Raw genomic sequence first — 17,585 nt, 5'->3', positions numbered from 1 at the left:
AAAGGTATACGCTTTCCCACCTGAACCCTTTTCTGTACAGTCTATCATTTCTGATATTCATAAAAGAAAAAAGAGAACGAAAGCAGAATAGAATGAAAAGAAAAGAGATAGAGTTCAAACGTTTTCCATCACAGGTACATAAGAAATGTTTGAATTTTTTTCGTAGTGGAAATTCCATAATGTGTGAGATAAGATCCGTTATACGGAAAATAAAAGCATTATAAGTAAACACACGAAAATTTTGATGTATTTCTCACTCCATCTCAGATAATAGAAAATTATAGTACTATTTTGTTTAGATATATAAACTAAGAATCTGACTAATTGAACGTCTAACATTTATTAAGGATAGTTTCTCACTATACACGTGATTGACAATCTCTCTTATAAAACGCATGAATTAACACGTGACACCTAAACAATCAAATAAAATAGAATATTTTTTCTGCAAATTATATGTGCGCCTTCCTTCACTTTATTCATGTATATCGATTTGTATTTATTATATTTGGTACTGTTATAGCTATTTAAAAGCTTTCGCCAACGTTTTTTCTCTCATCTCAATTATTCTTCTAAGTGAAAATTGCATAATATGAATGAGAATTTTTAATCGTTGTATTGATTAAGTGTCTTTCGTATAAATAACATATATAATCTATGCTAGAACTATACATTTTATCTCAAAAATTTGAAATAGAAAACATAATAAATCAAAAATGTTAAAAATTCATAATGCAAATTTACGAAATCAATAGATTAACCATATATTACACAACAACATCATATTAATATTCAGTCACACAATTGAGAATTGAAGAATGTATATATTATAATATAAATAAAGGTTACTTTTCCATTTACGATAAAAACATTATTTCAAATACATCCTCGACTCAACCATTTATTATAACATCTAAAATGCGAAAAAAAAGAACTCAAACGACCCCCCCAAATTACGACCCGAATAAGTCAATCGGGTTTGAAATTTTTTTCGACTGAAAATCAAGTTACGCCATATATATATATACACACACAAATCTCCGTATTTCATTTTCTCTACCGACGTTAGTTTCATAAATCAAAAATCTCTTCTTCAACATTGAATAATTCTGTTCTTCGAATCATATATTATACTGTAGTTCCTTACCAAATCGATATTTGTAATCGTTCTTCGTTGCTAATCGTTCTCTGTTTTTTTTTTTCCAATTTTTTCCATATTTTTTTTGTTTTTTTTCGTCTCAATTTGCTTTGGTAATACATATATATGGGTGCTGCTTTGTTCGAGGTTGATTGTTTCTCTGTTCCTTGAAGGCTCAAGCTGTTCAATTTGTTCAGATTTCGGTTAGTTTCTTTTTTGTTGCTCAAATTTATTAGAAAAAGCCCCTTTTTTTTGTGAGATTAGAAAGTATGATAGATGTAGGCAAAGTTGCAGCTGTAGTTCCATGTCTAGCTAGTTTTTTTCCCCATTTTTTTGGACCTATAAACATGGTGAATGGACAAATCCGTAATTTGACATTTTGTACTTTGGGCTTAAGGAGAGTGTTTGTGGTGGTAAATGCTTATTGGATGTGTTAAGGGTGTTGGGGATTTTGTGCAAGTGAGATGAAGACCACTTATGATATGGGTAGAAGTAGGATATTTGCTGTTTAACTGATTTGTTGTATCAGTATATGCTGGAAGCATGATAGATGAGCTCTTTAGTTGTTAGATAATGACTTCAACTTGTTTGGTACTGAGTCATAATTGTTGTTGTTGAAGGTTGACTTGCAAATAGTCAAGATGATATTTAAGAAGTACATTATTTGTGGGATTGGAACCTGCACATGTAATAGTTAGGATCCAAAGCATACTGGACCTCAACTTGTTTTGTACTGAGGCATAGTTGTTATTGTTGTTGAAGGTGGTCTTGCAAATAGTTTAGATGAAATTTATGAAGGGCACTTTTTGTAGGATTGGAACCTGCTCATGTAATGATGGGTAGGTGGAGTTGCAATAATATGCTGCAATTCTAGTTCTCTTTTGTTTTTTCGAAGTATTTTTGAGTGAGGGGTGAGCCCTTAAATAGTTGGGATAGAAACGTAGAAACCACTTTTGTAGGTTTGGAATCCTGCAGCTGTGACATAGATTGGTGGAGATGTAATGATTAGACTGCAGTTTTAGTCCTGGTTAAATTCTTTCTTGCATAAAATTTGCTGGAGTAAGGGATGGGCACTTAAATAGTTGGGATAGAAGTGTAGAAAAGGATCCTTTTGTGGGATTTGAACCACCTATGAATGTAAGAAGGTGGAGTTGTAACCATTAGGCTGCAATTCAACTTATGACTATCTTTTTTCTTGTGTGTTGTGGTGATTTTGTTATAGATATCTGAATACTGAAATGTTTGGTTAAGCAGGATGTTAATGAGAGGATGATGAATCAAGGAATTGCCACTGTGACCACTTTGGATCCCAGTTCACAGGAGGTAACCACTCGAATTGTACTTCCTCTTCTCTTATGCAAACTTCGTTTCTGGAAAAAAATGTATGTCATTATGGTCCAAATAGATTTCTGCTTGTTGCAAATATTTTTTAACATACTTAATATATGTAAATTGTGATGATGGTGTCAAAATGAACATAAGATAATGGCGGGATGATGCCCTAATGTAATTGAAAGGTTTTAGTTTTTTCCCTTTCTCTGAGAGAAGTGAGGCTTTCAGTTGTGCTGCTGCTGTTTTTTTCTTTCTTATATTATTTATATATTTACTCCATCAATACCAAAAAGAATTGTCGTGTTAGGGTTATGTGGGAAAGCATAGTGGGAGATTCCAAACACAAGTGTTGTTGGTTTTACTTGGTTTTGAGTTGAAGGATGAGTTCTGAACTGTACATCTAACTCTATTATTTCTACCTGTTCTCACACAAATATAAGGTTCGACTGCAAACCTATGGGCTCTACTGAACCCACAAACCTGTACTTGGATCTGCCATTGGTCATCTAATAGTCCGTGTGAATTTGGACATCGATTCAGAGTATTTTGTATAACATTTGTATATCTAGAAACTGTAAGAAGCAGTAGAAATCACAAGATTTTATGTTATGAAGTACTTGAAAGTGTTTGAAAAAATAGCATCAAGGATGTGGCCTAGTGGTCAATAAAGTGGTTGAGAACCCTGAGGTTCTCGGGTTCAGAACTCAGTGCAGGCAAAACAAACACTAAGTGACTCTTCCCATCTGTCCTAGCCTTGGTGGACAGAGTTATCTAACTTCTTGCGGGTGGGAGATGACAGATATCTTGTGGAATTAGTCGAGGTGCTCGAAAGCTGGTCCGGACTCCACTCTCATCGAAAAAATAAATAAATAATTGTTTGAAAATTAAAAATTAAAGAAAAAGTCGTTTGACTTTTCACTTACTAAAACTGCCTTATTGAAATGTATGTACAACTTGTTAATGTTTAGTAATGAGATACACAAAAGTTAGAGTTCTTGATGAAGTAAATATGACAAGTCACTCTGATGCTGGAGAGACACAATTGACTGTCTTGTGCTAGCGATGTTTGTAAGTAGTAAATCAAGATGCCTTCTCTGCTTTTATCCATCAATACAAGTATGAAAGGCTTTACTTACATTGGTATGTGTCATGTTTATGTTTATCGTGGAGATTCTTGGGCAACAATGTAGATAGATTTTGTGAAGGTCATGTTTGATGCATTGACACCGACTATCCTTATGTTGAGAAACTGGTTCTTATGAGCCGAAACTGTGTGCTCTTGCCTTAATGGATAGACATTCACTACATGTATAATTTTTGGTCATTGTACATGTTGATTGATTAAATGTTTCCTTTACTCAAATGGTGAAAGCGTTAAATGCTTCTCCTCTTTCAGCCACCAAACTCTTTTAACTTGCTTATATTTACAGTTTATTATTCTTCTGCAACTTTATCATGTACTGCTCTTGCTATAAATTGTTCTGGATAGGTGAGTTGATTTCTCATTATATGACTTTAAATCCTTTTTTTTTCCCTATATAGAATCATCAGGTTGTCGATCCAAACCAACATCACATGTCTTCATATTACGCTCCTCCAAATTCTACAGTTGCACCATGGAGCGCTCATGGTGCAGATAGCTATGCCAGGGAAAATGGAGTTGTCTCACATTCTGGTTATGATCATGACCAACAAGCTGCACCGCCTTCAAGGAATGTTCAAGATGGATTGAATGTTGCAGCTAGTGCTACTACGCCAAGTTCCGGTGCCACAAATGTACAGCAGGATTACAGTAGCTATGGAACCTATCAAAGTACAGATCCTTATGGATACAACAATACAGGATATGCTGCTTACTATAATGGCTATCAACAACAACCTAATCAATCCTATCCTCAGCCATCAGGAGCATATCAAAATACAGGTGCTCCTTATCAGCCCCTTTCCTCATTACAGAATACAGGGTCTTATGCTGGGCCTGCAAGTTATTCAAGCACTTACTACAATCCTGGTGATTACCAGACATCTGGAGGTTACACAAGTGGTGCTTACAATAACCAGACGAACGCATGGCATGAAGGACAATATGCAACATACACTTCCCATCAGTATCCAAGCTACAGTTCTGATTCAAATGCCGCATACAGTTCTACCACAGCTCCTGCGGCTTCACAGTATCAACAACAGTACAAGCAATGGGCCGATTATTACAACCATACACAAAATGATGTCCCCTGTGCTCCTGGAACAGAAAATATTTCCGTTTCTAATGTATCCAGTCTGAGTTGCCCTGTTCCTGCGGGTTACCCAGCTTCAGGTGTCCAGGCTCCGGCATCTCATGCTCCACCTGGCAAGCCAGAATCTGGTTTGCCCGCATTGTCTGCGGTGCAGGTTTTTCCTTTACATGCAATTCACAAATGAGTTACTCTGTTGGAGTTTTACTTATAATAGATAACTTTTATGCATGCGTAGAGACATAACTTTTATGCATGCGTCTAGACTCCTATTTGGATATCAGTTGTCATGTAATTCACTTAGGGGGTGTTCGGATAGACTTTTTAAAGTAGCTTATAAGCTAGAAGCCATAAGTTTGGAATACCCTTTTGGCTTTTAGCTTGTTTTTGTGCTTTTTCAGCCTAAAAGAAAGTGGTTAAAAGCACTTCTTCTTTCCCGAACACCTCCAAAAATAAAGAAGATCTTAAAAGCCTAAAACTACTTAGAATAAGTCCATCCAAACATCCTCTTTAAATTCAAACCATGTTAAGCAATCAGAGAGACGGAAAAGATGGTGATAAATCATGTATCACACTCACATGTTAGGTTAATTTGCTATTTTAGTTGTTCTTTTGTTCAACAAGCTGCTAAAGATCTGGTAAGCAATGCCTTGTATGCTCTTTTAACTCTGCTGTCTAAATATCATTTCGTGTTTATTATACGTTTGATAGTCTGGATATTCAACTTCTATCTTGTGCGAGTTGTTGAGTGCCAGCTACTCACAGAAGAAGAGATGTTATCTACTGTCATTGCAGTCAGTGCCTCATTTTTTTTGCTTTTCAATACTCAGTACACTGAGAAAAGCAACTTCATTTCTCTTTCCCTTCATGTTATGTGTGGAATTCTTTTTGATTTGCCTAATGAACTTAACTTTCAATTTTTTTTTGGGTCAGTCTCCTGCTGTAGGTGGAAACGTTCATGATAGTTACTGGAAACATTGGGCTCCCTCTTTCCAAAATCAGCAGCCTGATCCAGTACAGTCTTATGGTCAAAAGCCTTTAGACATAACCCCTTCTCATGAAAACCTTCAACAAAGTTCTTCATGTCCCCAAGGACCAAGCACACAATATCAAGCCTCTTATCAGATGCCCTATAATTATCAGTCATCCTTGCCCACTATGCAGCAAACTGTTACACCAGGCGATACAGGTAGTGCTAGCAAACTACAGATTCCCACAAACCCTAGAATAACTTCAACATTGACCATGGGTTTACCAAAGCTGGATATGCAAAGCTCTACAACTAATGCAGCAGCCAAACCTGCATATGTCAGCGTTTCCTTACCAAAAACTAATGAAAAAGTATCATCTAATGCTGCAGAGAATGCTCTCAAGGTTAGACACCTTTAACTTTGATCATTTTAGTAAAACATGCAATCACAAATTGAGTTTTGTAACATAACTTTGCATAATTGACGGACAAAGTTCAAATGCTTGACTAAGATGATAAAGTTTTCACTTGCTTCTTGATAGTCTTTCATCTTCATAGTCAATTAGAAGATATCTGTGCTAGTGTTCCTTTATGTTTGTTGTAAGCTTCTCTTAGACCAGCCACCTCTTAGGGGATTGCACCGGGTATGTTGTTGTAAGATTCTCTTAGAATTGGTCAAGTGATGCTTGTTATGAGGAGTCACTATGGATAATTTGTAGGAGGAAATTCGAAAACCCCAATGCATTAACGAATTCGAGGGGAGTACATATTCGAATGGAGCTAACAAACTCTTTTGTGTGCTTACTATCTTTTTTTTTGAGAAAAGGGTTACTTTATGCTTACTATCTTTTGTACTTTATTTGCATCTACTTGGTGCCATTAACAAAACACTTCATCTTAAACCAAATTACCAATTGGAGGGGCCAGCCATTCTCTAAACTTCCATATATGCATTGATTAGACTTCTTTACACCCTTGGTTGAGTAGCACTTCTTAGGACCTTTCTCATATAACTTGCCGAAGTTTTTCTTCAAAAATAATGATATGATGCTAATTAAATCCTATTAAAGCAAATGATCCTATGCGCTTGACAAGAATGATCTAGTACTAATATAGCCCTCTAAATAACTCCATTAGTCTAATATGTAGAAGTGCATTTGGGAAGTCACTTGTCAAGTGTATTTGGTGTGGTATCATTTTATCAATATCAGGAAGACTAACTTGATTTAATATTCTGGAGTTCCATATTTTCTCTGATTTGTGTGCTTTTAGTAAGGAAGATTTATATTATGGGTGATATTGGCGGAATAGTTATGCAGAGGATATTTTGATAACCAGTGAATCAGTAGCTTGGGTGGTAGGTTGTGTATTTCTTTAATACAGATGTAGTTAGGGCTTTTAAAGGCACTCATCACCATTGGTCTATCAGGAAAACCTTCAGAGTTGTTCCAATGAGTCGCATGTGGATAAGCTCACATGTTCGTTTTGGATAAAACAATTGCATCCCAAGCTTGGCGAAGATGGGTTATTTTATAATCATTTTCTTGGTCATTTAAATGTGTCTAGTGAACAAATCTACTGAGACGTCTGCGAGGTCTGTGTAAATGTATATTCTATTATGGTAAAAGCCGGGCAGAGTTTTTTTGAACTTTTATTGCATTATCTTTTAGGTGTAGCTGTGAGAATAGAAATAGCCAACTTACCTATTCATGGTCGACATCATTACAACTTCTGAAGTGAAAAGCAACATGCTTGCTTGCTAAAGTTAAATCTATTAATTATTAATGTTGGTGACGATATTTGGTTCAAGTTGGAAAAAAAAAGAATCTGAGATGGAAGTTGGAAAAGGTTATCTGGAAGTCTATTGTGTTTGAACATGAATTTCACTTGGGAAAAAGTTAAAGCTGTGTGAGTCTGCAATTATTTCACTTGAAATACTCTTAACGGGTTTTTCAATTTGGGATTCGCGTTTTCAAGTTGATGTTGAAACAATGATATAGTTATTAATGGCTAAACTGGTAGGTTTGTGTCAACTTGGTTTAATCACTTGTACATGAAATTTCGATATTGGTAGGACTTCTGATTTTGCTGAACTATTAAGGAGTAAGGAGCAGCTTTTTTTAATATGATACTTTGACGCTGCAATCTTCTATCTTGTTATGATTGACAGTTCAACTGTTAGGTTTTATTGATGAAATACTGCTCCTTGGTTGTGTTCTGTACTTTTGTCGCCACACAATCTGAGAAACCTTGGTATTTTATTCTAGTGGTAACTAATAGTTGGGAATTGGGATAATGGTGACATGTCATAACATGGTATTTATTCTTGCATTGCATCAAATAAATGTCAGATTATTTGTTTTCCGTGCTTAATTAAAGTGATCTTTCTGTTGTCTGCAGCCTGATACTTTTCCTAAATCACTTTGTGGTTATGTTGAAAGGGCTTTGGCTCGGTGCAAGGATGATACTCAAATGGTGGCATCCCAAGCTGTGATGAAGGAGGTATCTTAGTGTATTTTTGAGATTTTCTCTCGGTCGTTTTCCAGTTCTTGCCATGTAATGAGCTGCATAGATATTATTTGAGACTTAATGAAGAATTTTCAGATGGTATGGAGATAATAATGCTTTATAGCCGGTTTAGCAAGCAGCAATTGAGTAACTTCCTAGTTATGAATAGCTAGAACATAGAATGAGGAGCACTCATCTGGCTCAAAAAGAGAAGTGGCATCAATGATGATGTTGCCAGAAAATTTAGAAAGAAATAAAATTAGAGACTTGAATACACATTTTTTTTGAAACTGATAACTTACTTGAATACCCATTTTTATAGTAAATAACATATGGGTTTTTAGCACTACATAGACATTGTAGTTCGAGCATCAAAATAGAACTGACCGGCAAATTTAATAAGCTATTAATATATTAAGTCAAGTAATTTATTATTCTTATTAAATAATAGTAAAACCATATTTATCTAATACACGACAACATTTCTCTTTAGTGTTTTTTTTGTACATCACAAAATAATAGAACTTCGAGTAAAAATACGTTTATGGTATCTATCTTAAAGATGAAAATGTAATTTATTACTGGAATATTGTTTTAGCTTTGTTAGCATGATAAATATTAGTTTCAAATTTTTTGATCATGGCTCGATGATATATGCTTAAAAGTATTACTATTGGTCGAATAAAAAAAATATTACTATTATATTTGATTGAACATATAGTATGTTGATGACATTTAGTGAAGCTTGAATGACAAATAGGGTCCACAAAATATGAATGAAACTGATAATGACTTGATATTTTAAATTTATGATGGACAATAAAATTGAAATGATATAAAAGAGAATGGACGCACGTATATTACACGTGTCGAGAGGCAATTGGTAAGGAAATAAGATATGATCAACTGATCAAGTACATAGTACAATTTGTATTACTCATTGTACAACTCTTCATAGCCATGGTCGTCCTTCCATTGCTCTTCTATATAACTATATCTATTATTTTGCGTCCCATCTACAGTAATGCTAATGCTGATATCATTGGGTAATGTTTGAGCTGTTTGCAACATAATGAGTCATATTAATTGATTAACATTTGATTTACTTGTACTATAATGATATGTCATTCTGTTGATGCATGGTTCTTTGCCTTGCCCCCTCTGTTACTTAAATGTACCATAATCTGCAGATTATCACAAAGGCAACTGCTGACGGTACACTTCATACAAGAGACTGGGACACCGAGCCTCTTTTCCCCATGTCCAGTGTGGATGCTGATAAGAAGGAGTATGCTCTCTACTCTTCCCAAAACTGATCTGCAAACCTTATGCATGCACATGCTGTGGGCTCACACAAAAATCTAAATATAATAATATATACAATGCACGCACGTGTGACTTACCAAAGTAGCTGTCATAGGGCATGAATGTGAATTACTGTATCTCGTCTATGCATTTGTACTTCACCTAGCATATGGTTGTTATCTTACAGCTAGTGCAAAGTGCAAATGTAATAATTTTTGCCTCAGTAGTTAGAAACAAACTTCTTTTCCTCCTTTTTCCCATTCATTTTTTACTTTGCTTAAGTATTTGTTTCACAGTTGAAAGCAAAACACTTCTGCGTATATAGTGTAGTTTCCCTGATTAGGGAACATAATCATGAGCCTTTTCCCCTTTATGCTGATGAATTTTCCCTCACGGTTAGATATCTTTTATCATATTCAAGGACTATTTTGACTTCTTCCTTTTCTATGCAGAAGAGTAATATTCTCAGCTCCAGTTTCTTCATCTCCAAAAAGTAAGAGAAGTCCGAGTAGGCGATATAAAAGTAGGTGGGAGCCTTTAGAAGTGGAGAAACCAACCGTCCAACCTGCATCAGTCACTCCTGATGCTTCTAAGTATGGGAGTTGGAATAAACAGGTAATAGTTTTCTGCCTTTGAAGATAAAAGGTTCTACAGTTATCTCTTTCTATTTTTCACCAACTTCAGCCTCTTGCTTGAAATGAAGAATCTAACGAGGTGGTCTAGGTTGCTGAGTGCTTATTTATCCGCACCAGGATTCTCCAGCTTCATGACTTCTCTGGCTCCTTCCCCTTATTTTTTGGTGATCGATTAATATAAATGTGCATAGTATCAACCAAAAAATGTGTTCAATTCTATTAGTTCTTTAACATACTTATTGTGTCAGAGATTGTAATGTTTTCCACAATATATTTTCTTAGAATCCTCCATAATTCATGAAAAAACTTTTCTCCTATAGCTTGTTTGGCCAAAGCTTCTAAAATCAGCTTATATTGAAAAGTGCTTTTCAAAAAAGTTTAAGTTTTAGTGAGAAGCAGTTTGTGTTTGGCCAGTAAATTTAAAAAGCACTTTTGAGTAATAAATTGCGTCTGGCCAAGATATTGAAAGTGCTTCTAAGTGTTCTTTTCTCGAAGCAATTTTGGGGAAATTAGTTTTTTAAGTGTATGAAAAACAACTTCTGCTATTCACAAAAGCACTTATTTTCTCACAAAAGCTTAGTCAAACACTTACACTCTTTTTTAAATAAGCACTTTTTAGAAAAATACGCATTTTGGCCTCCCTAAGGTTTGGTCAAACAGGCTATTGGTCCAGGTTTCTTAGAGCATAATAGTATGATACAAGTAGAATCAACCATCGGCTACTTTTTGGGTTAGGCAGCATACTATGTTTTCTTTGCATCGCATGAACCAAAGCGGCTTCTTAGGCAAGATCGAATTGGATCTATTACTGTGTCAAGGGGTGCTAAATTGTTGTTTTAGGTACTCAAGTGAACTCTGTCCTGACCCAGCTATGATTCTTCTTACATGAGATTGACACATCTGATACTTGTCTTTTTGGCTTAGTGCTACTTAACTCTTAAAGCCTGGGGTGTTCTAATCTTTTGGCTTCCATCAGTTTGTTACCAGATCCATATGACCAAATAAAATGTCTCTCATCTGAGTGATTGCATACAGTTTTCAGGTGGAAAGTTAGATATCAAGGTGAATAATTCGAGTCATGTAAAATTTTCTTTACCACAGCGGAAAACCCCCAAAACTGATGTCTTTAGGCCAGCTAAGAGGCAGTGTGTTGGTGATGAAATGGATGTGACAGATAACGGTGAAGCATCCAGTGATAGTGATAAGGAACGAAGTCAATCAGCCTATAAATCTGCTGCAGGAGCAGCGGCAGATACACCAGAGGAAAGAAAGAGACGTGAAAATCGATCAAAGCGTTTTGAGAGAGGGCATGGAAGTCGCATAGCTGCTAATGATAATCGATCCAGAAATGGAGGAGCTGGAAATGTGTATGCAAGGAGGGCTACTGCCTTGGTGCTTAGTAGAAACATTGAGGAAAATGGTAACTGTGCTGTTGAAGATATTGATTGGGATGCTCTTACTGTCAAAGGAACCTGCCAGGAAATTGAGAAACGCTACTTACGTCTTACTTCTGCACCTGACCCTGCAACTGTAATCTCTTAATTCTTTCTGTTGTTACTTGAGATTCAAGGGGAATGCATATCTATTGGCAATTTTCACTTCGCACGTTTTGATGATTTCTCAAAAGTAATTCTGCCTTTGCAGGTGAGACCAGAAGAAGTCTTGGAAAAAGCATTAAAAATGGTTCAAAGTTCTCCGAAGAACTACCTTTACAAATGTGATCAGTTAAAATCAATACGGCAAGATCTTACAGTCCAACGCATACGCAACGCGTTAACAGTCAAGGTATATTTCCTTGTGCTAATTTCACTATTCAAATGGAGCAAGACATAAAATTTTCATCATCATATACACTGGCTATTCTAGGAACTGAATTTATTTTCTGAAAATGATTGATATGAACTTTCTTTACAATCGATGTTGTATTGTTTTTTCTTATTAATATCTTCCTTACCTGCCTTCTGTTTTAGGTGTATGAAACACATGGTCGGTTGGCAATAGAAGTTGGGGACTTGTCGGAATTTAATCAGGTACTCCTTCCCATGGTGGGAACTTTCAGTCATAACTTCTTAGAATCTTAATCCCTCTCTGAAGTTTCTTGTATGCTAGTGTGTCTGAAAGTGCTTCCACACAGTTTATATTTCAGTTGGACACTTCTTTGTTTTAATGTTATTGAATGCTGGATCCTTTTTACAGTCAAGTTTATGTACTAATTTATAGAATTTAGTTTAGAGTGAAATCCCTTACTGGGACTTCCAATCCAGAACTTTAAGTATATCAGGGTGAAATGTTTCTGGCGCTCTATGGACAAAATTTATGCTACCTTTTTCCATGGTTCAAATCCTTTTATACGCCCGCACGTGCAAGGAAATTAAGCTGGTACAATGCGATGTGATTATTTGTTAGTATTGCCATTATAGTTCTTACAGCCCTTTCAGGAGTTCACTGCTGGTATAAGAATGGTCTCCTTTATGCCACAAATAAGTCCTTATTTTGAAATATTTGGATACATAAATGGCATATTGTCTCTGTTGGTTGTTTACTACTAATGTTGGGTCACTCCTTCCTGATGCTTTATTAGTACTTAGGCATTACTGGATTGGATGACTGCCCATATTTTTCCAGCTTCACCTATATCCTTTCTCTTTTCTAGATGCAGATTCTTTCTGCTAGTGTCCTCCTTTGGTCTTTTTCAACACGCAGAGAAGCAGTGTGTTCTGAGCAGTAAAATTTATATTTATAGCTGCTTATGTATTTTGATCGAAGAAATAGTAGATGTTCCCCACCTCCGCCCTAAATCGTGAGGTTGTGTTGGGAAGTTTTTTTCTGAACTATTACCTTAATGTGTTCTTAAAACTTTTTAATCTTTTTCTTGTTTTAAATGAGTACATGCTGGCACAATTGCAATATTGAATTGCGTTGGGATCAAAGTTTTTGGACATGTCATGAACAAATGTGTAATTTGCTGCGAAGACATCATTGGTTTATCTGCTTGAGTGTTACTCTTACTTACTCTCTTAGTTCTGGTATATGCAGTGTCAGTCGCAGCTAAAAACGCTTTATGCAGAAGGAATAAAGGGGTGTGATATGGAATTTGTTGCATATAATCTACTCTGTGTTCTTTTGCACTCTAGTAACAACAGAGATCTGCTATTAGCGTTGTCTAGGTCAGTCAGCTACTTACTATACTGGTTTTCTTGCGTTCTTTTTTGTGAAACTTCTGCAAGTCTTTTCGTGTTGCTTATTTGTCTGCTTCCATTCGATTCTGTCATTTGGCTTACAAGCACCCAAAGTACTTTTGCTGTTCCTCTGGTTAGTCCTTTTTAGGCATCTGCAACTGCAAAATGGAAGAAAAAAAAGAAGAGGCAATCTAGTAAGATTTGCATGTAAATAATTTCATCCGTGACATCCTTGCTTTTTGCAACCTTGAGGATGATTGTGAGGTTAAATTGCAGCAGACAGATGTTGACAAATCCTCAATGGTTTATTCATTCTAGTTATGACTTAGCTATGCAACAGGTTCAACCAGTGTGGATCACCAACTCATACCTTTTGCTAGTTATGACTTATGAGTTTGCATGACTATTCACTGGCCAGTTAGACTTATGCATTTTAATTCCTGACCTCTATGCAAAACTTTATTACCTTTTCATTTTTGGCCTTAATATGAACATAAGCTTGTCAAAGTTTAGGCTAAATCAGAACAGTTAAGCTTGTGCTTAATTTAGGAGTGTGTCCATTCCCCTGTTCATCTTGATTTGTTATGCAAGGAAGAAAACCAAAAAAAAAAAAGAAGATAGACTTAGGGTGGGAAGAGATGGGTTTTGGGGGTGTGATAGTAAGGAAGGGAGTGAGGGGGGAGAAAGCAGAAGACGGAGAGTGTGAAGAGAAGATGGAAAATTTCCTTTCAATTGAATCTAGGAAAAAAAGAAAAGAAAAAAGGGCATCAACTTATGTTCAAGTTGAATAGAAATCTCAAATGTCACAATATTTAGTCCATAGCTCAAATGAGTTTATTTTATATTGCAAAAGGTAATACTAGGGCCACAAAGGGAAAGTGAATTGTAGTCTTTCTATGGTCTAATCCATTATTTTCGTCGAACTCATAGTATACCTGGCTTCAATTTCCATACACCTGGGTGCTGGTATCTTGAGAAAATCTGCTCAAAAAATGTTTAATACATACTGGAAAAACCCTTCTTCTCAAACGTGCAATGTTAATCTATTCTGTTGTGCATTTTCCTTTTCCAGATTACCAGCAGAGGCTAGACAGAACGATGCTGTTAAACATGCTCTGTCAGTTCGAGCAGCTGTGTCCACTGGAAACTATGTTGCTTACTTCAGATTATACAAGACAGCTCCTAATCTTAACACGTGTCTTATGGGTGTGTTCTGTTCCTAATGGTGGACTTTTAGCTATTGCATTTATTTTGCTAAATTTGATGATGTGTACTTGTCTTTGCAGATCTATATGCTGATAAAATGCGATATGCGGCGGTTAGATGTATGTCTCGCTCGAATCGGCCTACTGTTCCGGTCACCTACATTGCCCAAGTTTTAGGCTTCACAAGTGAAGAAAGTGAGGACACAGATGGTGTTGAGGATTGTGTGGAATGGTTGAAAGCCCATGGCGCATGCCTCACTTCCGATAATCCTGGAGAGATGCAGTTTGATGCAAAGGTGCGTTGCCTCCTGATTTATACAGAAGTACTTAATGCCAACCACTCTACAAGTAGCATGGTATGGATGTGTCGATAGGTGACGACGGAAAGAAATAGCAAACAAGAAAAATCCACAAAGAAAATAAGAATGGACTTAAGACGAGATAGAAAGATAGGATATAGGAACCAAATTGATAGAATTCAGCCACAATTAGTATATGAAAATAATTACATCCTAATCATGTAACAGTTGATCCAAATATATAAAATTTACAGGAGTTCTTTAAGAACCCAAAAGGTTTCTATATAGGGCCTCACAAACATATTATCCAAAACTGGGTAAAAAATGCACATTACTGAGACTTAATACTACTAGCTAAACAATGGGCTTGGGCCCAAGTCCAAGTACTTAAGATAATAGAAGTGCTAACATAATAAAAGGAGTCTCGGGCTAGTGCGACGTGTGGAGCCATGCTTTCCGTCCTAGAAATTCTAATAATGGTCAAATCTGGGTCAGCTCCCAGTTAACACTGGTCTACCATTGTTAATATTGGTCTAACCCGGCAACTCTAGATCAAACTTTGTAAAGCCTTCTAGTCTTTTCAATGATCACTCGTGGTCATGCAATCAATCGTTCACATGTCATTAGCTTGAATCATGTTGGTGCCTGGTATTGGTGTTCATGGTTCGGTTTTGGGTTGGTTTGCCTCTAAAAGGAAACCAAACCAGTTAAGTCAGTCTTTCAGATGCTGGAATCAAACCAAACCAATTAAGTTGGTTTTTTTGTCGCTTCAGTTTTTGTCGCTTAGTTTGATTTTTTGCCGTTTTTTAAATGCATGACAATATACCTCCAAGCACATATTAGATCGACTATATTTCAACATTTCATTACCAAATCAATTACTCTTTTAAGGGAAGAAAGAACGGTATTTGTATTCAAGTTATATATGTAGTTTTTTTGAGAAATTGTATGCATAGTCCAAGAATTTAGCCATGTAATGGAACTTGATAAAACTTCTTACGTTGATTTACCAAGATATCTTTACGATAATTGAATTAAACAATGATGAATAATTAAAGGACTCACAAAGAAGTTATTTTGAACATTAAATAGATTCTTGTAATTATCAAAATAAAGACTACAACGCGAACTAGAAAGTAAAGGTAATAATATAATGATTATGAAGTAAATACCTAGATTATGAACCAAGAGTGCAATAAATATGTTGGAGTTCCACATTGGTGGGATAAGGGGTCCTTGGTCTCTTCTTATGGTTTTGGGCAATCCTCCCGCATGAGTTAGCTTTTGGGGTTGAGTTAAGCCCAAGGTTCATTTACCATAAAACTAGAGTAGGACCCATTCTAATTCAAATTTTCGATGCTGGACCCCATATTAAAATGACAAATAAATAAACATGACCCTTAACTCGGCGTCAGCTGACAATTATGACCTTTAACTTTGGATGTGCACAAATAGACATTTAAACATCTATAAAATTAAATAATTATTATGTGGCGTCTTTCTATTGGATAAAGTTAATTTCCAACCTACCAAACTTTCTCCTACCCACATAACCCATTCCTTGACCCAAATCAAATTAAAGATCCAATAAAAAGGTTGACTGAGGAGTATTTTTAACCCAATAGGTGGAGGAGGGGTATTTTGAGACTTTTTCGAATATTACAGGGGTATTCTTTATGGCTGAATGCTTCTAGCAACTGTTTATGTAGATCTGTTATGATCAGGGGATGTTATATTAGCACCTTAACTTGGTCCAAACTTTGTTCGCTCCTTTTGGTTTCTCTTTTTTTTTTTTTTTCTTCCATGAAATGCTATGCACTCACAGTTCATTTATTCTTAAATGCTCAGGCATCTGTGTCAACTCTCTATATGCCAGAACCTGAAGATGCTGTGTCACATGGAGATGCCAGTCTTGCTGTTAATGATTTTTTGACACGAAATCTGGCATAGGAACCTCGTTCATTTGGTGACAATGGTGGGTGATCCAATGCTAGGACAATGCTTCTGCTCCAGATACAAGGGGAAAGTAAATTCCGTCATGGGTATTCATACTGGAACTCGACAAGGTTCGTTGATTTATAACAATACAAAAGTCGGATAATTGTAAAACGTGTACTACAAGGAGCTGTTTCTAATGGTCTGGGGGATGTATGTGTAATGGCTCAATCCTGTTGTTAAATCTCTGATTGGGGAATTCTTGATTCTTTTAGAGACAGCAATATACATAGAGATAGAGGGACCAAAATCATAAGCAACAGCTACCTGTACTGTAGTTTGGATCCAGAATTTGATGTATATTTGCTTACCTAGCCTGCAGTTGTAAGATAAGGTGATTCGAAATTCACCGATTTTGTTGATCCGACATGTTAGGGTTCGACAAGATTTAATAATAACCATTTTCTATTCTCCATTCCTTTTACTGTCTTCATATTTGCTTTACTAGAAAAGGTGAAATAAATGATTGAATGATATGGAAGGAACCAACCATCAAGAGGTGTGGCAGGAAGATAAGATTTCTTTCCCTTTTAATTACAGGTTTCGGGTTTTGAGTTTTGTGAATGAATACTTCTTAATGGGCCCTATCAGGTGCGAATCTATATTAGTCGGACCAGTTAACTTCAACTAGCTCGACTAATCTAGATTCTTAATTGGTAGGTTAAGTAGATATAAATTTAGGTGTAATAATATATTTTGTTTCATTAATTAGATTTGGTCACCAAGTCACTTGCTTTAATGTGTATGAATGTGGGACTAAACTTTTACCTTTCTCTACTTCTCTA

The 17,585-nt window shown here is 36.0% G+C and overlaps 1 protein-coding gene across 4 annotated transcripts; it reads left to right on the top strand.

The window, feature by feature from the left end:
* Positions 1 to 1,050: 1,050 nt before the first annotated feature.
* On the top strand, positions 1,051 to 17,218 carry LOC107020399 (SAC3 family protein A). Of its 4 annotated transcripts, none has more exons than XM_015220746.2 (14): positions 1,051 to 1,341; positions 2,393 to 2,461; positions 4,013 to 4,855; positions 5,638 to 6,078; positions 8,075 to 8,176; positions 9,373 to 9,470; positions 9,940 to 10,102; positions 11,158 to 11,652; positions 11,767 to 11,907; positions 12,093 to 12,152; positions 13,159 to 13,289; positions 14,374 to 14,507; positions 14,588 to 14,802; positions 16,654 to 17,218. In XM_015220746.2, the coding sequence occupies exons 2-14, from the start codon at positions 2,408 to 2,410 to the stop codon at positions 16,753 to 16,755; spliced, it is 2,979 nt and encodes a 992-aa protein (XP_015076232.1). In that variant the 5' UTR covers positions 1,051 to 1,341; positions 2,393 to 2,407; the 3' UTR covers positions 16,756 to 17,218. The 4 variants fall into 4 exon arrangements, with proteins under 4 accessions (XP_015076232.1, XP_015076233.1, XP_015076231.1 ...); XM_015220747.2 differs by having other exon boundaries at positions 4,013 to 4,861; positions 11,224 to 11,652; XM_015220745.2 differs by having other exon boundaries at positions 4,013 to 4,861.
* Positions 17,219 to 17,585: the final 367 nt, after the last annotated feature.

This window comes from Solanum pennellii, chromosome 5 (genome assembly GCF_001406875.1).
Source record: "Solanum pennellii chromosome 5, SPENNV200".
Lineage (NCBI taxonomy): Eukaryota > Viridiplantae > Streptophyta > Magnoliopsida > Solanales > Solanaceae > Solanum > Solanum pennellii.
Note: the sequence above shows the minus strand (reverse complement) of the source record. Positions and strands in the feature narration are given on the sequence as shown.